General features: G+C 45.3%; 1 protein-coding gene across 4 annotated transcripts; it reads right to left on the bottom strand.

Annotated features, from left to right (window-relative positions):
* Positions 1-656: 656 nt before the first annotated feature.
* On the bottom strand, positions 657-23,533 carry RD3 (retinal degeneration 3, GUCY2D regulator). 4 transcript variants are annotated; one of them, XM_015621909.1, is made up of 4 exons: positions 23,451-23,503; positions 22,782-22,927; positions 12,375-12,689; positions 657-4,685 (listed from the first exon to the last, which is right to left on the bottom strand). In XM_015621909.1, the coding sequence occupies exons 3-4, from the start codon at positions 12,668-12,670 to the stop codon at positions 4,388-4,390; spliced, it is 594 nt and encodes a 197-aa protein (XP_015477395.1). In that variant the 5' UTR covers positions 12,671-12,689; positions 22,782-22,927; positions 23,451-23,503; the 3' UTR covers positions 657-4,387. The 4 variants fall into 4 exon arrangements, with proteins under 4 accessions (XP_015477395.1, XP_015477397.1, XP_015477394.1 ...); XM_015621911.2 differs by lacking the exon at positions 22,782-22,927 and having other exon boundaries at positions 23,451-23,533; XM_015621908.2 differs by lacking the exon at positions 23,451-23,503 and having other exon boundaries at positions 22,782-23,211.
* Between the last annotated feature and the right edge of the window lie 324 nt (positions 23,534-23,857).

Genomic DNA, 23,857 nt, shown 5'->3' with positions numbered 1-23,857 from the left:
CAGTCCCCTTTTGGAACCACTTGTCTGTCTGATGTGCAGGATGTGCTAAGCAATGCAATTCATGCTTCAGTAATACCTCATGTGGGGGGGAAAAAAGGTTCCCTTTTGTTAAACACATGCATGCTTTGTATATATGATGCTTAGCACAGGGAGCCCTGAGCCATCTGGGGCCATCTGCTGCTATTAAAGTGTTCCAGTACACAGGATCAGGTATGGAATCAACAGAATGATTCAAAAGTATCTGGAGACAAAACACCCATTTTGTCTCTCATATCATCTCATTTTGTGGTAATACTGGGTAATGTAAGACGTGCTCGGAAGCACGTTGATGAAGACTTCAATTCAAGGTTGTGTCGGCAGACCATGTAGCTTCAGAGAACTTCAGTCCTTTGCAATTGCTTAATCCTGGTTATTTATCACCTTGGATCTTGAGATCTGATGGTAGAGGTAGCAAGATAGAAGGTGGGCAGTTGCATGTGTAGCCTGTAGAGAGAGGATGGAGGTTTTTTTGTTTAGATCAAGTGCCTTTACCATTTGTGCCTTCCTGCTTTGATACATCACAGTAGGGCAGTGGAACAGCTGTTGTGTTTGGCTAGATATAGACAGATTATATTTCAGGAGATCTTTAATTAAAGACAACAAGTACAAATAAATTGGTTTATATTCCACAGCTTGGCTTTAATTCTCTAAGGTTCTGTGTTGAAATGTATAAACAGTGCTGTGTCAGTGGGCAGGTATTTCCCTCAGAGCTTACTCCATTTCCCCATGGCATGACAGCTGCCTGAACTCTGTGCTGATGTGGGTGAGGAACCTCAGCTCCTGCCTGCACATCTTTTCTGGCTGACACAGCCTGTGGCCAGGCTCATCTCTAGAAGCCACAGGAGCAGGGCTGCACAGCTTCCCTCAGAAGAGTAGTGGCTCTAAGGAGTGCTGGCCCCTGGAAGCTGAGCAGTGCAGCTGAGCTGCTGCTATTACTTTTAAGAAGGTATAGCAAGTGTAGGACTGCTTTTTCCTGGGTGTGGCAGTGTCCTTTGGACAGCACAACACTGTCAGCAATGGGCCAACAGTGATGCTCTGAGCTGATACCAAAAGCCTTGCTCCATTCTGAAAGCATGTTTGAGGATTTAGAATGATTCTTGTTCGGTTCACTTCTGTTTGTTCGTGATGATGTGCTGCTAGTTAACATTTCATTCTCCATAAAGAATTAAGACACAGGACAAATTCTCAGGAGGTGCTAAAAACATCAGAGGGTCTCATCAAGATTTTTTTAGTTGTTGTTTTTCTACACTGGCAAGTAATGCAGCCCAGGAAGAGCAGAGCAGTAGAGTCAGATAGTTACCAATGAGGACCTGATCTTCACACTACACAAATTTCATGAGAGTTTATTTCAGACCACCATTAGTCCAGATTTGTTGTTTATGAGCTACCTGAAATGGATCATTTGGGTTGGTTTTAGCCAGAAACAATCTGGTTAGCCTGCTGTGTGTGCCCAATGCCATAGACCATAGCACTGTACGTGGGGACAGTCAGGAGTTTCCTGCTCCTCATTTGAACTGACACTAATTTAGCCATGCCAAATGTGGAATTAGGACAAGGCAAACATGAGTACATAGTTGTTGGCGCATGCTGAGACCAGGGGATCATTTAAGGTTCAGTCTACAGCATTTCTAAGAAAAACAAGCAGCACAAGCAGTGCAGCAGTTGTGCACCCTGATCATCTCCAGCTCTGCTTCAGTGCCTGCTGCTGCATGCACAATGCAGGAGCTCACAGTCAGTCTCCAAGCAGCTGGCTGCAGGCAAACATGGTACTACTTCTACCCCTGTAAGAATACTAGATAGCATGGAATAATAGATCTCTCATAGCTTGGTATCTGAATATCCCTCTATCATCAGATCCTAGTGTGAGCCCAGTGTAACTTCCAGAAGTGGCACAGAGAGAGTGATACTGTTCAAGAGTTTGGATTACATTTTATTCTGGAATTAGAAATGATAGGTAAGTTGGGGTAAAACAGCTGTTACAAACACTGCCACAGCCTGGCCTCCATAACATGCAGGGCTTTGACCAAAGATCAGATCTGTCTCCTTTGCTGCATGAGAATGGTGTCTGCCAGCTGGAAGTTGTTAATGAAGGGCACAGCATGATCACAGGCTGCTGTGACAGTGTGAACACCCTTCAGTGATTTCCTTGGCTTAGTACATTGCTGCAGGGGAGTTACTTACTGCTGATTCTCCTTAAGAAAGAGTGAGCATACTACTGACACTGTGCTGTAACAAAGAGCTTTGTGGCAGTGTGTCAGAATGTCCCGTGTCTCCCAGCAGTCCATCAAACATCACATCAGCACAGTCAATACTGAAGGTGTCAAACAGAACATAAGTGCAAATAAAATGAATACAGAGCTGCAGCATGAAATTCATGAACCCATCTGTCTTCAGTACCATACAGTGGCTTGCAAATATATTTAAAGGAAAAGGGCTGACCCTTTTCCAAACAAGAATTGTTTCTGCAAATTGTGATGACCCCTTGCTAGAGATCCTACATCTTCTAGACAGCTAAGGCTATGCTAAGTATGTCAAGCCTTGGTTTTTACTTCATATATGCAATCACATTACTTCACAAGGACATATGGCTGAAAAACACTAAGCTGATTGTCAGAAGGCTTTAAACTCTCCCTCATTGACCTAGAGTTGAAACAGCCTGTCCCAAACTGGATGCTGTATTTGGAAGCCCTGACTTTTTGATTAAAAATGAGCTGCTTTCTCTCCCTAGGAGGGTTGCTGGCAGTAATGTTTACCAAGGGATAGAAACTTCAGCCTGGTGCTAGTAAGAAAGCCTTGTCTTCAATCTTACATAGCCCAGAGGGGAGAGAGAGGAAGAGTCAGAATCCCAGTCTCAGAGAGCTCTTAGGGGGTTGATCTTGATCTTTGTTTTATGCTGCCTTCCTCCATCTCTGGAAGAAAATGCACATTTCTAGTCTAGGATAGATTTCATGTACTGGAATTCTTCCCAGAGTTGGCACAGCTTCAAAGGGTTTTAATCTTGGCTGTAGAACCCACATGCTGTTGCAAAGATCCCCAGGGAAAAATAGCTGGAAACGGACAAAAGAACAACAAAGCTACAGGGTCCTCCAGGAGGCTATATCCCACTGAGATGATTCCCCAAAAGCCAGTCATACAAGCAAATCCCTCTCTTTGTTCCCCATCTCCCGCTGGTCACCACAAAGCATCCTAGCCCTTGGGTTCTCTGCAGGACACTTGACTTTCACAGTGTGCCCTACTGTTCCCTTTGCTGGTGAGAGCTCTCCCTAAAGATGCTGGGTTAGGGCCTTAGCAGCTTTTTCTTAGTGGCATTTTCCTGTCTCTTCAAGGTCTCGGAAGAACCTTCATCTGCCAGAGCACTTCTATCACTCACAGCAGCAAAAAGTTCAGGTGATCTCAGCTGTTGCCACTGTACAGAGAGGAATGAGAGATGTTCCCTTCACCCTTCCCTTTAAATGGATACTCCAGCCCTCTTTCAGGATTGGCCATAAACATTGATTTCAGCCCACTGATTTATTTCTGGGGTGTAGGGTGGAGCACTTGGCTCAGCAACACAGAGCACTGAGGCCCCAGAACAGCACTTGACACTGCACTGAGATATCCACCTGTGTATCTACACAGCAGGTTGATAAATTTCTATCTACTCTGCACGTGCAAGGTTCAGGGGGTTCTGCCTCCACAAGAGAGAAAATACCCAAGAAACTTGAACATGCATAAACTGGTGGTTGTTGAACATGATTGGTCTTTAATCTCAAAAAGCTTGGGTCTGCTTCTACTCAGGCTGGATTGTGAACTGTCAGCAAAAAAGCAGATCAAGAGCAGTGCTGAGGTTACCTGTGAAGTTTGTTGTAGCACTGAAGAAGGCTAGTTGGAAAAGGAAGTTCAGTTCCAAATCAGATACTAGCTTTAACTCACAAGCCTGATCCTGCAAGCCTCACTCATTTAAGTGGCTGTCTTGCTTTCAGCAAGATTGGTCCAGCCAGCAGCTCTCAGTAGCTTGAGCCAGGTTTTTATAGATAACTACATCCAGGCTGGAGGGGAAAGGGAGAAGACATACATAGCAAAACTAATTCATTTTCCACAAGAAAGCAGTAATAAAAATGAGATAGCAAGTGAGCCTTGCCCTTAAGGTTACTGAATAGCTACTGAGTTAAAGGAAAGACTACCATGTTTGGTAATAAATAAATCGTGTCACAGACTGCAGGCATCGGCAGCGGTTACTACGGACACAGCTTCCAAGACAGAGACAGGCAGGGAAAGAGAGATGGAAAAAAGAAGAAACAGTAGAGTTAAAAATGGGTTAGCTGGGATTTTGAAAGATCAGTGTCTAAAAACCTTATTCAGTACAGAGTCAGAAATCCTTGGTGTTCCGAAATTCTGGCATGCTCCAAACCCTCCTGTTGGGCTGGGTGCCCCGTTCCACATCCTCAGAGATGGTCTTGATGTCACTGATGAATGGGGAAATCCTGGACCGAGATTTAAATGTTGTTAAGGAGAGGCTGGTTCTGTTCTTTGTGTTCCACTGCCTTGCAAGCTTCTTGGCCTCTTCCTCCTCTTTGATCTTCTCAGCAGCTTCCTGCAGGACGGAGCGGAAGAGCCGGGATACTTCCTGTGCTTCTGGTTCGTACTCTGCAACGACTTGCCTGAACCTGGAAGCACAGTCAAGGCACAGCTTTGATTAAAAACATCAAATTACGGATTGCTGCCAGATCGCTGTGCTAGGCTTGGAACTTGCACTTTCCTGCTAAATGGGACTCCCTGGACTGAAGGGAACAACAAGGAAGGGCCATGAAGGTATGCCCAAGGTCTCTAAAATTACAAGCAAGCCAGGGAATGTAAGGAAGTGATGAATCATTGTTTCTTATAAGCACAAGAAATAATAGGGAGAACAAAACAAAGCTAGAAGGCAAGTTTGAAACTGAAGGAAGTGCTCTTTTCACACAACACCTATTAATCTAGAACTCAGTGCTATCAATGGCTTAAGAAGCAAAATTATTGCACAACTTTGTGGAAAATGTTCCCATCACTGCTGATTGTCCAAATGCACACCCTTGCTCAAAGTAGTCCCTGAACTGCAGCTTACCAGAAGCTCAGGATAGACCAGGGAAAGCTCCATTAAAATTTCCCTATTTCTCGTTCTTGTTCCCCATAGCATTACCCAATGGCCTCTAGACAAAGGAAAATTCAGTCACTTTCTTTGGTAGTCTTTCAATATTTAACTTTCTGTGAAGTGCTGTTTCATCTTCCTATGGATTTCTGTCACATAATGGACTGGCTCAGCAGTCAACACCTTGGTTGGCAGCACAATGCTGTATCTAATTAGATAACTTTGTATTACTTCAGTGCCTTCTCAACAAAGAGCTCAAAGTGGAGTTTTTTGAAATGTATTAAGCTAGCTTAATACCAAGGAAGTGAAGAATCACCACTGCTTATTTTGCAGGTGAGGAAGATAAGATGCAGGGCAGAATAGTTTTCATGAAGCCGCTGAATGGGCCACTGGCTGAGCAGTGAAGAGATTATGGCATTCCTGACACCTTGTGGGGTGAATTGTCCCCTGCCTGGAGAGTGTGGGATACACTGCCAAGGCTCACACACTGGTCACATAGATACTCTGATTGTTCTGTAACAGTATGCATTTGTGACAAATGGTAATATGGCTACTCTTCTAATAAATAATCAGTTCTTAACATAAAAATTATACCTGAAAGGAGACATAGAGCTAATAAACTAGTACTTCACTAAAATCCAGGTATTTGTACTGCAGGGAAGCTAAAGTGTATAAGGTAAGCGTACAAGCCTAATACAGCAGAAGCTGATAGAATAAGATATTGCTTCTTGGGTTTTTGACAATCCCCATGAATGTAAGAAGGAGTTTAGCACATATGGAATTGCACACCTTAATGGTGTGACAGAGGATACCCAAGATAATAAGGACAGAAAGGAAGCCAAAGAGAAACCAGAAAGACTTTTTGTATATTTATATATTTTGACTCCGACTGTGAAGGCCTGAAATTGGACACACATCGTGACACCCTGCTGTATCCTAGCTATTTCTCTCCCAGCAAGTACTGGCAGCTATGGGTACAGTTGTGGAGACACCAGTGTTGCTTTCTGAGGGAACTCAGTGTCAGCAGAAGCACCAGTCCCTTCCAGTGTCAAGCCAGAGCAGTTTGACACAAAACCTTCCAAAGTCACCAAAATGTTCCTTAACTGAAATGTTGCTTTGGATGAATTCTTAATCTCCCTCCTCTGCCCCCTCACAAAACCTCTAAACTTGGAGTGTTTGGGTGCAAAAAGCCTCTGAGGTGCTGTATTTAAGTACTGCCACAGTGATGCCAAACTGAATTGTGCAGAGGCTGGAAGGGCAATAGACAATCTCTTGCTGAGGGCTAGCAGACAACAGCAGGAACTGGGATTTGTTGGACATTGCAGACTTCCTTTCTGCCTTCTGAGGAGGCAATTTGGTTGCATTATCAAAGAGCCCAAAATACAGTTTTCACAATAAATACATTTTTCCCTTTATCCTATTTGAAGCAAAGACAGGTGAGTCCACAGAAGTCTTCACAACATTATTATTATTTTTATTATACCAGGGAAAGTAGTTTCAAAGGATGTCTATTGCAGAGGTGAACTAAAATGAGTCATTCTGGTTTCTTATCTCAATGTGTGTTTTAAAGAGAGGCACTGTCACATTATATATATATATATATATATATATATATCTCATTACATCCTCCTCTTTTGTATTGGCAATTGTGCACCCAAAAGTCCTCGGCACTGCCTCCACTTTCAGAGGCTGTGTGTCATGCTGCTGGATTGTGGCTGCAGAGCAGGCAGCAGCACATATCAGGCTATTACTGCCAGTGCCTTGCTCTGGGAACAAGAGGGGAAATAGATGATATGACAGCAAATATAACCCCTGAGCAGACAGCTCTAATGCTAATGGTCCATGTTGCTGATAACACTCCCAACCAATCCAGCTGAAATAGTTTTCTGAAATCAGGGTGACTTCCCACCTGCACAGCTATCTGCCTCTTTGCACTCTGCTTAGCTTAGTTTTGTCCAGTCTGCTGTTAAGATTTACCTCTAACTTTTCAAGACCAACACCAAAACTACTTTGTAAGGATTTGAGCACGTCTAAGAAACAAAGAGAAAGCAAGCCAAAAGACTGTCTGCCAGTTACACAATGAAAAGTCACCCTGATTGTGATGGAGAAGGGAAATGGGATCCTTTTCTCTCCCCTAACAGAATGAACTAACTTCACCCCTTTATCAATACCCACCTAACTTCAGTACCAGCACGTTTGTGTAAGGGACAAGCTCATGTAGGAAGTCCTAAAGGAGTACAGATCACAAATATTTCTCAACAGAAAAGATAGACAGGTTATCAGGGCTGAGCTCCAGCTAAACCAGTTTATGTATCAGAAAAATAAAAAGTTTTTGCTGCAGGCACCTACACATAACCAAAGCCATCTTCTCCAAGTATCAGTGAGCATCAGTTAATGTGCTGGATGATTCAGCAGTCTGCTCTCTGCACAGAGCACCCAGTATATAAAAACAGAAAACCACTGGAATCAAGGAGCATGGCCTTGTATCTTGGGAAACAAACTCCTCACAAAGCTGCTCAGTGGGGTTAAGAACACAAAACTGCACAAGGCTCATCTATCTTCTAGCACAGGTTAACACCCTTGTGTTTTTGCATGGGATAGTTTCAAACCAGGCAACTGCACAACCATGTCCAGAACCACTTCAACAGGGTTTCCTTACTCATCATTAAAGCAGAGCTCTCTATCTTAATTGTGGCTCAATCTATGGAATTGCTGGTAACTATCCTGGAACACATCATGCAAGTCACACAGTCTGAGATGTGACAAAAACTCACCTTGAACCAGCACAGATCTGGGGAGGATGTATAGGCATACACAGGGATGAGCACATTCCCCAGTCCAGGCAGTGTTTGAATCACAGTTCAAACAAATTTGTTCTTTAAATTGTGACCCCATTCCATTGCTTCATAGAGCTGTCAGATTTCAAGAATCTGGTTGTGCTTGGCTCATACTGGCACTGCTTTTTAAAGCACTGTCACCTGCCTGTGTTATTCTGTAGGTTTCCTGTACAGTAGGTTCCCTAAGTACAGCCTGAACTTTAAAGACCTGTTAAATCCAATGAAAGTCCATGGACTTAAACAATGTGCTTATAGTTCAGGGTATTCCTGAGAGCCCATCTGAATGGAGGGCTCTAAGTAGATTTAGCCATTCAAAGAAAACATGGGGTTGCTTAGTGCTAATAATTAACTGCTGACTCCTGAATCTATATTTTGAGCAGTAATTCTGGTTATAGGGTAAAGCTACGAACAGCTTTGCTAGAGAAGGCTCCTTGACTCCCAAAGAGTTACAGCATTCACATTAATTGCAACACTCATATCACAGCACCTCAAACTTAAGCTCATAATTGTAAATAAATCCATTTCTGATTTTAGTCATTTGTCTTAGATTTAATCTTACTAGGAAGGCCACTTCATCTATACACAATCGTTAGAAAATTACAGTCCTTAGCCTGTGATATTGATAACAATTCAGATCACCAAAATGCAGGTTTACATTTCCATACTAGGGAGTTTTTTTGTTTCCTTCCAGGCACAGGACAGAAGCCAGCTGTTTCACTTTTGCTGAAACTGAAAGAAATTAAACAGACTTTAACAAGCTCTGACTAGGGTTAAAGCTCTGAGTAAAGATGGGGAAAAATCTAGAATTTTTTATTGGCAACATACTATTCTACTTGTTCAGTTTAACCATTGCTGTTATATACTACAGACCCCACCAAACTCACTGTCATTTCCTTCAGTTGGCTTCAGGATTTAATTTTAAATAGTCAGCAATCTCATAACCCAGTAACCTAAAGCTAAGGTTAGGTTATGAATGCAATGGCTTTATTTGCATGAGGTGAATCAGAGTCTCCAGATATCTGCTATTTGCAGCGTATTTGAATCCTTCTAGAATTCCAAGAGACTCAAAGAGAAGTTTCTATTGACCCAAAATACAAAATAGGCAATCTGGATCTGAAAAAAACCCTTTCATTTGTGAAGTGCTCCTTTCCAGCCTCCTCCACAGCTAAAGAAACAAATTTGGAGAAATTTTGCCTCTCAGTAAATGAGTCCATACCCAGAGAATAGGACAATTTGGATAATCATTTAAACCTTTAGAGAACAAAGTGACATCTCTGACAACTCATATAAAAATGTTTTGTTCTGGCTTTGACTATGAACTCAGAGTCTCACAAAGAAGGAGACCTTGCATGACACAAACAAAACAAACTCTGCAGTCTTGCAAGATGCCTGCTACTTGTGTTATTTAAGAATTATGTGCTTGTCGAGTGCAAAAAGGACTTCAAAAAGGACCTCAGCTCTTCAAATATTTAAAATGGAAGGGAAAGGATCAAGCTGACTATTTCAGTCAGAACCAAGGACTTTGGTAGTGTACACGCTCTGCATTTCAATTTCCCAGTACAAGCTCACAAACTTTTTTTTTGTGGAAGATTTTTCTAAAACCTGGTCCATATTAGCAAGTCACAGAGTACTTGAGAGAAAACATCAGCAATGCAATGATCTTGCTATTAAAGTACTTCACTGGAAATATGGAGGTTTCATTGCATTCCTATTATACTCATCTTGTGAAATTTTGGGGAAGTTACTAAAATCTCCATCTTATCTCACTTTCTGCAAAGAGAATTTATCCAGTTTTGGCTATCTTCCATTTAAATTGCAGGCTTTTTCTGTTTTTTTCTTTCTGCTGTACATTTGCACTTCCTAACATGGCAAGCCCCATTATGTTTGTTTCCTCATCAGTAATGAAAATTCCATGGAATGACAGAGCTCTCAATTAGAAGGTAGAAAAGAAGAAGGGTCAACTCTTAACATTTCCAATACAAGATGAAAGGATTGTTTAATAAAATTGGGACACATTAGCTTAAGACAAGCAAAACACAGTATTTTATAACAGAGTTGTAGTTCAGGAGTGGAACTCTGCTACAGGGTGCCAAAATGTTATAAATTTACATGTGTACAAAAAGAGAAAAGCCTCCACAACCTAAACAACTGAAAGAAAAACCCACATCCACCAATTATGGACAGAAGATCCACTTGTGGGTCCAAAAGTCTCACAGTTACAAAACCTGGTAAGTTGGGTGTTGTATATGAGCTGTAATTGTTTCTACTGTTGGATTTTCTTCCTTTCCTTTGCTCTTTTCCTTACTCTGATGCCACTGGCCACTCTGTCACTTACAGACTGCACAGCAGATCAGCCAGACCTTTGATGCAATCCAGTTCCACCATTTTTGTGGCTGTGACAGTCCCTACTCAATCACAGAATTGAAACAACAAAAGTTATGAAATCCTCTTTATTTTTTTTTTGGCTCTGCTAACCATGTGAGCTCTGTAGAACATGCCACTTCTTGAATCATAGTGTAATACAATTTATGACAGCACCCTATTTGTAAGAGGAGTTTGAAGAGGATAGTTTTAGCCTTTTTCAATCATGCCCACACAGAGTCCACCAACGTTGTTGAGTACATTTATCTACTGCCATCAGTATGCTGGATCCTGAACAGCAGTGAACAACCATTACAAGCTGCACTGAAATCACACATCTTGCATGATCAGTCTCAATTAGGAAAAAAAAAAAATAGCAGAGCAGCAAGTTTTATATGGCTCAGCTTAATACCTTTCTGAAGAGGATCAGCCTTGGGGCCTCCCCGCTCCAGCAGCCAAAGCTTGCTGTCATGGAAATAACCTGTTTGCCAGACAGGCCTTGCTCAGTGGCCCTGGGGATGGTAAACATAGCTCTGAATCCCAAGGGTTTGAAGTGGCTTGTTTACAGCATAGCTTGGAGTTAAACAAATACAAGGCAGGTGCTGCTCCCAGCAAATTTTCACTGGAGAGGTCTTGGTCACTGAATGATCCCAAATCTCTGCTCCTGCCACCATGGCAATCTTTGCAAGAGCCAAGGCTCTGCGTGCCAGGTTGCTTCCAAGGTTCAGCCTCAGGGAAGATGAGGGCTGGAGAGGTAATTTTGGCATTCTTTCCTGGCTACATCCACCAGGTCCACTGTAAGACAGAGGACCAGCCATTTCCAGCACTTTTACAGCTGCAAGTCAGAGGCCATAGATTCATTTATTTAAAGGAAAACAGGAGCCAGCATATGCAGTGAGGGACTGCAGGGTCCTGAGAGCCCTCCTGCAAGGACAGTGCTCACTCTAATCCCAAATGAAGAAGATGTTGGAACAGGGGAAGTTGACTAGAAAGGCACATTTCACAACTTTCCTTTGGCTAAGGTGCACCTCAGAGTCATTGCTCCTCACTTTGCCAAGTTTGCCTTCACTGTGCCAAGTGCAAGAGTTTATCTTATAGCAGCCACCCCAAAAGGAAAAGAGCCACACCCTTCCCTTCCATTCTGGATGCTACAGCAGGTTTAGATAAATTTCTAAAGGCACTTTCACAGGAGGCCACTCAGCTGGCAGGCAGCAATCCTAAGTCTAGCACTTGAAAGGCTCAACAGCAAGCCCAAGAGGCTGTGCCTACAACTACACTGCAGAAATCAGAAGCACCACTTGGCTGTTCAAGCCAGCTGTGTGCCCCACCTGCATCCCATGACTCCATGTCTAAGGTGAAGAGGGAGGGTAGGGAAGGGAGACATTCTCTGGGAATACCTGGCTCACAGGCTGAAAAAATAATGGCACCTTTTGGCTAGTTTGGACACTGGGGATAAGTGCCTCAATAGACCTGCTGGACAGCTTAAACTGAGGAATGAAAGCTCCAGTGAGAGCGGGGAAACACCAAAGGAGGTTGTTCAGAGGCTGTGGAACCTCTGCCCTCAGAGATATTCAACAATGGGCAGGACAAGGCCCTAAGCAACCTGATCTAACTTTGAAGGTGGCCCTACTCCAAGTAGGAGGTGGAAATGCGTCCTTCTAGAGGTCCCTTTAAACCTCAATTTCTCTAAGATTCTAAAGTCTGAAGTGAAAAAAAAGCCATCACAATACTGAGATGTTACCTGTTCATCAGGCAAGGTAAACCTGCTCTGGCTACTCAGGAGCATGAAATACTCAAGCCAATGTCAGAAGAAAATGGTATTTTTTAACTTCTTGAAGGAAATGATGTTGTGTTAAACTGCCTTAAAACATTAGATTTCCCTTCTTTCATGAAGATGCTACCCCAGCACGACTCAAGATACAGGATGCCCAGTTTTGGTTCTGTTGGTCCTGGCAACCCTCACTCTCTCCTCACACATCACAAAGAGGAAAGGGGGAAAGGAAAGGTCTGTATCACCCCATCTTTTACTGTACCTGAGTATGACAGGCCCACAGTAGGAAGGATGTATTTTGGTGCACATGTCCTCCAGCTGCAGCCGTTCTCCAGGGCTGATGTCATAGCTCTGCTTTGGATAGCTGACCAGCCAGCCGTAGTCCACCCCGGTCTTGATCTTGCGGTATTCGTTCTCCCGCTCTCGCTGCTGCTTCTCTGCCTGCTTGATCTGCCAGCTCAGCTCCATCATGAGCGTTTCAACCACCATTTCTGTGGGGCTCCTCTGGGAAATGCGGTTTGGGGGCTCATTCCACCTGAACCAGGATGCCAATGACATAATGCTCTGTGTCTCTTTGCTAGGAGTGAGTTGAAGGGAGAGAGGGAGAGAAGAATAGTGCCATCATCAACACACCTCAGCTGAGAACGTTCTTCCCCCCCCCACCCCTCCAATCTGTTTTTAAAATTGCTACTGGATAATCACTTGGAAATAATTGGTGCTGTGCCCCTTGAGGAATCTCACTCGTAGCAGCCAGCTTGCTCAGAGGGTGAGACAGAGGGTGAAGAGGCACTGTCTTCCTAAACTTCCACTCACCCTGTAATTAAAATGAGTCACAGTCCTTACAACTTAAGTCAGGGTTAAGTTACAAGGATACTTTGCTCCCTCCAGGCTAGGCTGGGGAAGCATTCTCCTGCCCACACGTGGGACTTGGGCTCCCCTGGCTGAACCCTCATGGGAGGGCATGATCTTGCAGCAACCCTAGCTGTAAAATCTCAATGCATGGAGTCAAAGGATTGCTGGGAGCTATGTTCTAGCCAAGAGATCCTTAGAGAGGAGGCAGGATTAAGTGACCTGGTGTGGTGGGTTGAAGCTGATGCCCACCAAGTGCCCACCAAAGCTGCTCTATCACTCCATTCCCCAACTGGACAGGAGAGAGAAAACATATTTAAAGGCTCACGGTTCGAGATAAGGACAGAGAGACATCACTCAGCAATTACTGTCAGGTGCAAAACGGATTCAACTTGGATATATTAGTTTGCTATTCATCAAATCACAGCTAGATAATGAGAAATAAAACCAAATCTTAAAACACCTTCCCCCACTCTTTTCTTCTTCCTGGGCTCTGCTTTACTCCCAAATTCTCTACCTCCTCCCACCTAGCAGCACAGGGGGCTAGGGAATGGGGGTTGTGTTCAGTTAACTACACATTGTTTCTGCACCTCCTTTCTCCTCAGAAGGAGGATTCCTCACATCCTTCCTCTGTTCCAGCGAGGGGTCCCACCCACAGGAGACAGTCCTCCATGAACTTATGTCAGTCCTTCCATGGGCTACAGTTCTTTGTGAACTGCTCCAGCCTGGGTCTCTCACAGGGAGTGTGGTCCTTTAGAAACAGGCTGCTCCAGTGTGGGTGTCCCATGGTGTCCTGCCAGCAAGCCTGCTCCAGCATGGGCTCCTCTCTCCAGGAGGTCCTGCCAGAAGCCTCTTCCATTGTGATCTTCCCATGGGGTCACAGCCTCTTTTGGGCATCCAGCTGCTCTGGCATGGGATCCCCCACGGGCTGCAAGCGAATCTCTGCATCCCCTTGAACCTCCATGGGCTGCAGGGGCACAGCTGCCTCACCATGGCCTTCACCATGGGCTGCAGGGGGATCTCTGCTCCACTGTCTGAGGCACCTCCTGCCCCTCCTACACTGACCTTGGGGTATTTAGAGCTGTTGCTCTCTCATATCCTCACTTCTGTCTCTCAGCAGCTATTGCTCTGTTGTTTTTTCCCCTTCTTAGACCTGTTATGCCAGAGGTGCTACCACCTGGACTGATGGGCTCAGCCTTGGCCAGCAGCGGGTTCTTGCTGGAGCCATCTGGCATTTGCTTTATCAGACATGGGGGAAGCTTCTGGCAGCATCTCACAGGAGCCACTGCGGTGGCCCCCATCACTACCAAAACCTTGCCACACAAACCAAATAAACCTGGGTAGGTTTGCTGCTGCTGCTGCTGCTGCTCTAACATCGGCAGCAGAGCTCCCCCCTGCCTGGGCAGCACTCACAGGAGCCTGAGCTACAAGGCCAGACACAGCTTTAACCATTATTTAGCAAACGTGCTGCTGCATGCAGCAGAGGCTACACCACCTTCTACAAGCTGAATGACAATCATTTGCTTTGCTGCAGGAGCACTCCTTCAGCACCACCACCAGTGCCAAGGGAGCCGAGGCTGCTGAGAGGGAAGCAAAAGCATACCAAGGTTTATACTGTTTTGACTTCTAAGTGAGAGGTTTCTGCTGCTGGGGAGTTACCCAGCACTTAGAAGACAGAACAAATTGCATCAATCAGCTCAGAAAAAGATGGAATTGACTCCCCACCCAGCCAATCCCTTCATGTTGTCCCTTCAGGAGGACAATGCATGGAACAAAATTATTACCTATTGTATTTAAATACAATGGAATCCAAAACAGGCACTAGGGAGCTGAACAGGAGCAAAACAGCATCCGTTTCTTCACACAGTGCACTTACGTGCCTTGTTGCTCCCTTCCATTAGCCCCTGGGGAGAAGGGGTGGCACAAATAATGACTGCAGCTGGGATTACAGAAAGGCCACTCCTGGCAGCAGCCCAACCAGGACATGGCGTCAAAAGTTAACACGAGGGCAAAGGATTAAAGAGTCTCATTCTGCAGGGTCTGAGCAAATCCTCACTGTTGGGACACAGACAGACATGAAATGGAGAAAAATATGCTTTTGATTTAAGCTTCCACCTTGGGGGCTAGGGCCTTTAGTGACAATAAAAATCACCAAAAGCTCATAACTACACAGTACTCCCACTAGAGCTGAGAGCCAAGACTGAGAGCCAAGTCTGGGAGCTAGCTCCCAGACTCCCTGGATGAGAAATGATCAATAGGATTCTGCCGTGACTGCAAGGAAAAGATGCTTCCGTGCATCATTCACTTGTCATAAAGCAGCCTTTTCTCTTTCAAAAATGTTCCTACTATGTAAATATATCACACCATTAAAGGAAAATGCTCCAAAAGCCTGGGTAGTCTGTACAGTGTCCCAGGTCTGAAAGTATTTCAGGCTCTAGTACTTAGGCTTTTCTAGAATCAGGAAGTTTTCCAAAGTGCATCAAAGGACTAGTTTCTCTAGTCCTATATCCTACCTCTCCCAGCAAGCAGTACCAGTTTCTTCAGAAGGCAGACATAAAAGGTCTGAAAGCTTCCACAGGTCACAGATGCAGCTACCTCAGAGTGTCAGGCCGCAGGTCCTCTCCCGAGCCTGCATAAACAGCAACACCTGGGCTGGTTTACAGTGCTTGCACAGGAGAGATCACTGCAGTGGCTGCTTGTGCCCTGGAGCCTGAGCTGTGATTATATCCTTGTGACAGCAGCTGCTGCAAGTACTCCTGCTCCTGTCTCATCCCTGTGCTCTGGAGGAGGAGGAGCAGCCAGTCCTTCCATTTGTGTCTATCGCCAGGGTGACTCCAGCTAACAGCTCCCACATCATCACGCAGAGCTCCGGCGTGGAGCCAGCTTCTGCCGCTGTCCAAAACACACCAACAAACTCAGGCTGGAACCAATGTGCTGACAGCTTCAAGTCCATGATGCTACTGCTCCAACGTGAACCTGGATCATGCTACATGGGGGCCTCCACTTATCATGACATTAAGGATGAAGACCATTTGCTTGGTCTGGTCAGCCTTTGTGTGTCACTAACAAAAGTGAGGAGCATAACAGGCCACAAGCTCTTGTGAAGAATTTAAAGTCTCGTATTTCTTTTCAGCTTCTGTGATGACAGTAATTTTTGTAAGCTGTTACAGGTACCATTATTATTTCCATTTGTGACTTTATCTGATGAAGATGAACATGCCCTTCTGTATTTTAATTCTGGGTATGACCTGGTCTCACATTGGTTTAACTCTGCTGACTTCAATGGCATTAAATCAGTATAAAGCATTACAACGGTGAAGCTGAGGAATGCCCTTCCAGCTATTCCTAGCTCACCAGCTGTTTCATCAGAAGAGGAGCAAGAGAGGAATTTAGTGGTCAGACTGGGAAAGAGAGCTAAGAGACTTGGATTTTGCATGATCCTGGGCTGTTCTTACTGCCTTTATGGTTTTTAGTTGCACAGGTCTACCTCAGAGCAAGGCACTCTGCGTGAGAACCATTTTACCCAGCACTAGTATTACAGAGAATAAACAGAAAAATATTTTGGATACCTTCTCTGCTGATACCAAGGCCTGCTGAACCTGAGCTTTGCCCCATCCCAGAGCTTTCATAAAGCTCTGGTAAAAGGCAGATTTGCTTTTAGTATGGAAACATGGATACCTCTGACCCCAAATGGGGCTTTCACTTAACCGCCATAGAAAAATCTGCTTCCAGATAAGACTATAAAGGAAGGAAAGCATCTCACGGGCAGCTGAAATGGCCTGTTTTCAAATGAAGGAAAATCCCATGCAAGCGTTTCACACACACTGGCAGCTTGTGCTGGCTGTTCCTAAGGGAGTCTTGTTTGTATGAGATTGTTTCCTTCCCCTTCTCTCATCCATCATCTCCTCTTTTTGAGAGCTGGCATCTGGCCATCTCTATTTAGCAGGTCCAACAAGCCACCACTTTTCCCACTACTGCTCTTAGCAGCCTGCAGAAGATACTGTGGGCTTCACTAATTGTGGCTGCTGGTTTTAATTTAAAGTTCACAGGCAGGCTAATCATTGACTGACTCAAAATGGCTTTCCCATGTGGAAAAACTCAAAGGACTTTTGGCAAGATGTGGACAGCCAAAGAAAGGCAAAAGTTACAGCCCGACCTTCTTATTGGGGAAAAGGACAAATTTACACTTTTCAAGCATTCACATTAAAATTATATTTAAGAAGAGGTATTTCCCCAGCTGAACACAGATCTTTCTGTTGCACAATTAGTCCATTTTCTAATTCCTCCTAAAAGGCTATCCTGGGAGCTGACACAATCCAGTTGATGAACTACTCTGGTGTTATTTAAGCAAATTTTCCAAGGGGTCTATGCAAGTTCCACTCCAGAAACAGATCTGCATTTCGAGACTCTGGTGTCATTGACTCTTTGTGTAGAAGACAAGCCTTCCCCTCACACTGTTGGTTGCAAGTCTGACCAACCACCTCACAGAGATTTAAGCTCACATTTACCTTAGCAATGCTAAAGTCTGTAATACCTCTCTCTTTCTGTCCCACAGCCTCTAAGGGGTTCCTTCAAATTTTAGCAATTGTAAGTAAGTCCATCTGAGAATTTTTCATGTAAATGTTTCCTGTTAGCTTTGCTTTTCTTCAAAACTCCTTTTTGCTCTCTAAGCTCTCAGCAATTCCTGCTTTTTTCTCATGTACTTTGTAGCTTTCTCCATGTACTTTGCATGCTTTCTCCATTTTTTTTGCAGGGCATGCTCTGAACAACTTCACCTCATCTTCCACATTTTTACCTTCTCCCATGTTTCCCCAGGTGATTTCCTCTTCTTGTTCCAAAGAGCACACCACAGATTCATCAGAAATATCAACATTCACATGCCTTATCTGTTTTTTCACCTCCCTTAAACATGATTTCTGCCCTTCCTAGCCCTTTTACCAGCAAAGGCAGTATGTTTCCTTGGTCTGCTCTCTGGCCAGCTGGAGGCTGCTGGACACAATCTCCTCCTCCAGGCTCTTGCAGGCTGGATCACCACTTGCTAGGACTTGGTACAGCAGGGCTGCTTTCTGGTAAACCATGAGTCAATCAGCAGGGCCAGTCTAGCATATAGAAAATGAACTTCTGAGAATAAAAAATTCCTTTCCATTGATCCTTCTCCTGGCTCCCAGCTAGCAATGCCCTCTGGGATAGGAGAGGAGTATGCAGAGGGTGGGAAATGTGCATTTTGAAAAAAATGAGAGTAGAATAGGACTCTCTGTAAAGGTATCTCCTCTGACAAGTCTCCTGTAGTTTAACTTTGCCTTCACAGTCCAGGAGTGCTGCTGACAATCCTGTGTGACTCTCTAGGGCCTTAGGGGTGTGGTGATTGTGTAGGAGCAGAAGGAGAAGCCTTAAAGGGGTTAGGTGATAGGAGCCTAATCCATAATCCAGTGATGTCAATAGACAGGTTGTCACCCAGCTATAGACAGATTTCCAGAAAATCCATCACCATCCAGTCAAAGTGTAACAAAGTGGGTTAAGGAGCTGGGAAATGCCTTCCTTGCCTTCTTTTGGGTGGTAGTTCCTTACAGCTACAGTCAGAGAGAAGAGTCTGCTCATGCAAGATACCCACTTAGCTCTTTTCCACACATGCCAGATCACAGGGTAACAAACAAGGAAATTTATTTCTAAAGTGGGTCAAATCTCTAAATTGTCCCCATAACTGTACTTCTTAGAAGACACATAGTGACAGGGAAAAGAGATAATGTGAAACTGCAGAGCACATGAAAATTTGTTTCAAATTACTTCTTTAGTAAAGTTTGGGTTACATTGTCCAGGAAAGTTCAGTGTACTTGCTTGAACTGCAACTCATAGGTAGATTGAAATTGATTTGGCTGCAGCCAACTCTGAATTCTGTACTAACTGAAGCAATGTTTAACAAGCTGCTCAGGCAGAAATTGTGGTCATGGCTGTGCTGCTGGCTCCATCTGCATGAAGTAACATCAGCATCAAAGATGAACCTCAAAATCTATTTCTCTTGTGATGAAGATACTTTAATTTTGTTCCAAAGAATCTTAGCAACTTCTAATTAAGAAACTGCTGCCAACACCTTCTCAATTTTATTTATATAGTCGACCATAGCTTTGTAAAACAGTCCCTGTTCTTTGTTCTTTGCCACATTCTGGTTTGTTCAGCCTGGACAAGAGGAAACTGAGGGGAGACCTCACTGCAGTCTACACCTTTTTCACAAGGAGAAGCAGAGGGGCAGGCACTGATCTCTTCCCTGTGGTACCCAGTGACAGAACCTGAGGGAATGCCCTGAAGCTGTGTCAGAGGAGGTTTAGGCTGAATAACAGGAAAGGGCTCTTCATCCAGAGGGTGGCTGGGCGCTGGCACAGGCTCCCCAGGGAAGTGGTCACAGTGCCAAGCCTGACGGAGTTGAAGAACCATTTGGACTACTCCCTTGGGCACATGGTGTGACATTTCAGCATGTCCTGTGCAGGTACAGGAGCTGGACTTCAATGATCCTTGTGGATCCCTTCCAAGTCAGGATATTCTGTGATTTTATTTTTTCTTAAGTTACTTGCCATTATTCTCTCCATAAAATTCCAGAGAATTTTACCTTACCAAGGCCCAAAGAACTCTATTTCCTATCTGTCTGGAATCCCCTTTCTTGTTCAGTGACATGGATGGCTAAGGTGTTTACAGATACTTGCCATGTGATTGTAATCTCAGTGGAAATAATTATAACCTCAGCCTGCGACTGCTACAAGGCAATTAAGGCTGAAAAAGCAGTAGGTAGAGATTGTCAATCAAGAAATTTAAAAGCAATGCAAATACCATGATATTAACACAGCAGCATTCCTTACTCTGACCTGCAGAATAAAGAGAGAGAACTTTGGCGGACATTCAGAGGTTTGCTTACAGACAGCAGAAAACCTGTGTTTTGCTTTATAAGCACACTGATTCCTCTGTTGTGATGGGCACAAGCTATTTCTGGACTAAAAAAATTGAGAACCACAGTACTTAAAACATCTCCAGGTACATGACCCTGTTACAAGAAGCAAGGAGCTTTGAATAACAGAAGTGCAGGGGATGAAGCGAATGCTTTAAATGCAACCTTTTCGTCAAGTCTTGGTGGTTGCAGGTGTTTAAGGACAGCCAAGAGCACCTCACAGCAGTGTCCAGGAGCGAGCCAGCTGTGACAGGGCACAGTGGCACCCTGCAGGTCCTTGCATGCCAGCAGTGCCTGCCTGTCCCCAGCACGGCTGTGCTCACGGTCCGACCTGCCTGCCCTGGGCTGACAGCTCCTGCTGCTGCCTGCCTCTGCTCCCGTGTGACAAGCGCTCCCAGAAAAGCGTGACAGCCGTGCTGCTGTTCAGCATGCAGCCCCATTTCTGTCTTCACTTTTCCCCAGCAGGCTTGGCACTGTCAGCATTATGGAAAGGGACTGGCTCTTTGTCTGCTGTCGTTGCCACAGAGTCGCTTAAGCCTTTAGTGAAGGTGCATGACTAAAAATCACTGCTAGGTAAACGTGACAGGAGGGCAGTCAGAGCGAACCAAAGGTGTTGCAGGACAAAAAAGAAACAAAAGTGGTACTGTTTCTATCACAGGAAAGGCTGAGTGGCCTTCTGGAAATACCACAACAGTGATGATATATGTGAATATGTCGCATCTTCTCCAGCTGGTAGCCCCCACAAGATTTTTTTTTTTTTTTTTAATGAAAGCCTTTAAAATTGAGAACACACTAAAAGTACTGCTCTTATCTCCCCAGCACTTGTGTAGCTTGTAACACATTCTTAGAGCTTCAATCTTCTAGAAAACAAGTCTATCTAATGCATTTTATGTCTGCATTTTGATTGCAAGAGGGGTAAATAAACAAGACTTCATCGCAAACTGGGCCCCAAGTTCAGGTATGAATGAGAAAGATGTTTTTCAGTCACTAACCAAAACACAATGAGAAAAGGTAGCTGATCTAACAGGTACAAATTCATGATCTACAGCAAAGCTTCACGAATGTAAAACAGATTTGCCTCATTGAAATAATGAGAGCTCTGTTGATTTATTCCAGATGAAAATCCAGTCTACAGATCTTAAAGAAAGAGTGAAGGAAGGGCCCAATAGCTTGGAGCTCTCCTAATGCCTGACACTTCTACAGAAAATAATCTTTGTGTTATCTGCAGAAGCAAAAGGGTGGGTTCTACTTAAATCTGCTCATGAAGCAGAGCAGTATTTTGCAGTTTGTCTACTTATCAAAGCAAATGAGTTCCCTTTGTTGAAAAACAGGACCATTTTCATGCCAATTTCTCACTCATACTTGAAACAATGTTTCTAGTAGCAACCATAAACGCCCTCTGTCATAAAACTTACACTAAACTGTTACCTAAACCTACAGAAGACGGGAAGTTAAAGCACAATGAATTGCTCTGTTTGACTGACTTGTTATTAAAACTCCTATATATTGCTCAGATCTTGCCATGGTGGATCAAACACGCCTTCAATTCTATACCTTGCTTTGATCTCTGCAGACTACAAAGCCAGGTTTCCAGTCAGGAGAGAGGGATGTAAAGTACTCTTCACCATTTATTCAGCTGTGTAAATGAGAGTTCAGAAGGTAGCACAAACCCATAGCTTTGCTGTTATTAAAATCATTCAAACCACCAGAAAAAAGTATTCTGCAACAATGCTGTAAAAGCATCTGATGGAAGGCTCCAATACAAAAGGCTTTCAGAATTAAAACTCTGAGATATCCCCAGCTCATCTTTCTCTATTCTACTACTAACTACACAATGTTATTAAATGTCACAGTAATGTCACAGATTGGAGTTTCTAAAACTGTCATCCACCGCAGATACTCATATATAGAGTTATATAAAGAGATTGAAACTCTGACCCAAAGGCATATTCCACCTGTCATCTGGTGCTCTGAAGTTTTTTTTTATTCATATATTATGGCAAAGACCAGACCAAGTGCTGTGAAAACGGGCAGGTGAGATGTGCATTCTCCATCCGGACTGAGGACTGATTCTTCTGGGAAAGCAGCAGTAGCTTATAGCATCATAAAGTGAGAATGCATAACAGACACCTTTACATTTCTGTTCAGGACTGAACCTTAGTTACGATATCTACCAGAAAGAACATTGACTGAAGGTCCCTGAAGTCCCACTCTGCTGTGATTCACTGCAGAGCTACTCCTATATATATAGTGAGAGTTTTGTCTGTACTGCAGAATACTAAGACCAGTGTTAAAGTTTGATCATTGTGACAGGCGCTACTTAAAAATATACATTGTTCTAAAATTAGCAACCAAATGAAGAATGCTAAATTTAAAGCTTGAAAACTTAAGCCTGTCTTTATCGAAATCACCCACAGCATTGGCAGAGCTCTGGGAAAGCTCACGCTTTCCACCCTGCAATATCTGCACGTCCCACCTGCGAGCACAGAGAGCAGTCTCTGTGAGCAGTGAACAGCGCTGTACTCACATAGGTTTTCATTAATGTACCAGCACTAGGAGTTGTACAGTTGTACTATCCTTAGTTACACTGCCATAACTCTAAAGTTGTCTGACTGACCTTCGTGGTACCTCGCTAGGGTTAACAAACACTGAACTTCCCCACTGCAGACACTTAGCAGGACAGGTGTCTAATCGGAGACTTTAAAAATGGCACAAGCACAAAGCAGCATAAACCATGCTTTCCTCCTCGATTGCCTGTCCTTACGTAACCAGTTACCCAGTGCTTATCCATGATCCAGGCAGCCGTGCCCGAGCCCAGCCTGGGCGAGCTGTCGGAGTCCCCCGGCCCCTTTCCCTTCCCTGCCCTGCCCACCCATCCCGCCTCACCTTGGCACCAGCGCTCCCGCTGCTTGTGCGGACAGACGGACCCAGGGCGAGCGGAGAGGGTACCGGGAGGAGAAGGACGTGGCTTGAAGTCAAGCCCTCTAAACTGGCACAGCAGGCTTAAACCCACACTGGGGTATGGATTAGCCCTGGTGACGAGATATAACAGCTGGGCTTACGGCAGTGCTTTTGAGCGATTAGGGCTTGGTTCAGTACCTCCACATACACAGCCTCCCGGCCAAGAGCCAGCACCTCTCGGCTCAGCCAGACTTCGGCACCTGTTTAAAAGTCCCTCCAAAACACGAAAACTTTGTTTTCTAGCCCGCAGCTGAGCCGGGCCTTCGGAGAAAGGCAGGTATTTGAGGGCACCGGGACTTTCTACAGGCGGCACGGGGCGTTCGCTCCGGTCGCGCCCCGGCCGTGCCCGCCCGGCTCGGGGCTGTCCCGGCTCCGGAGGCGGCCGCAGCCCGGGCCCTGCCGGGAGCCGCTCGGGCCGGGCGATAACCGGCCCGCCGGCACAGCCGAACCGGGACACGCCAGCCCCGGGCTCTCCTCCGCCAAGACAGCGGTCTCCTCCGCCGGGCACCACCTCCGTCCTGCCGGGCACCCCGCCCGCCGCCACCGCCGCTGGCAGCGTCCCCGGTCCCTCCTCCTCCCGCTCCTGCTCCTCACCGCGGTGCCCGCTGCCGTCCCGCCGCCGGCGCCCAGCCGGGGCAGCGCTCTCGCCGCCGCCGCTCCGCCGAAGTTGAGCGGAGCCGCCGCTCGGCAGCCGCCGCCGCCCCCCGCGCCCCGCCCGCGCCGCCGTTCCCATAGCGACCACGGGCAGCCCGCTCGGTCCGGGGCCGTGAGCTCCGCCCGGGCATCCCACCGGCACCGGCACCGGCACCGGCTCGGCGTCACACCCCGCGGGGACTCACTGCCGTAGATTGAATTTGCACCGACAAATAACGGCGCGGAAACTGGATGAAAACTATTCATCCATTTGTCGCCAAGTCCTTTGGGAACAGAACAGAACGTCTTCAGCCACAGAAGCCACAAGGGTTTCGCTGGGTTTGGAGGGATGAAGAAGGATGAGGAGT

This window comes from Parus major, chromosome 3 (assembly GCF_001522545.3).
Source record: "Parus major isolate Abel chromosome 3, Parus_major1.1, whole genome shotgun sequence".
NCBI classification, from domain to species: Eukaryota; Metazoa; Chordata; class Aves; order Passeriformes; family Paridae; genus Parus; species Parus major.
The sequence above is the reverse complement of the archived record's forward strand: the minus strand, read 5'-3'. Positions and strand labels throughout refer to the sequence as shown.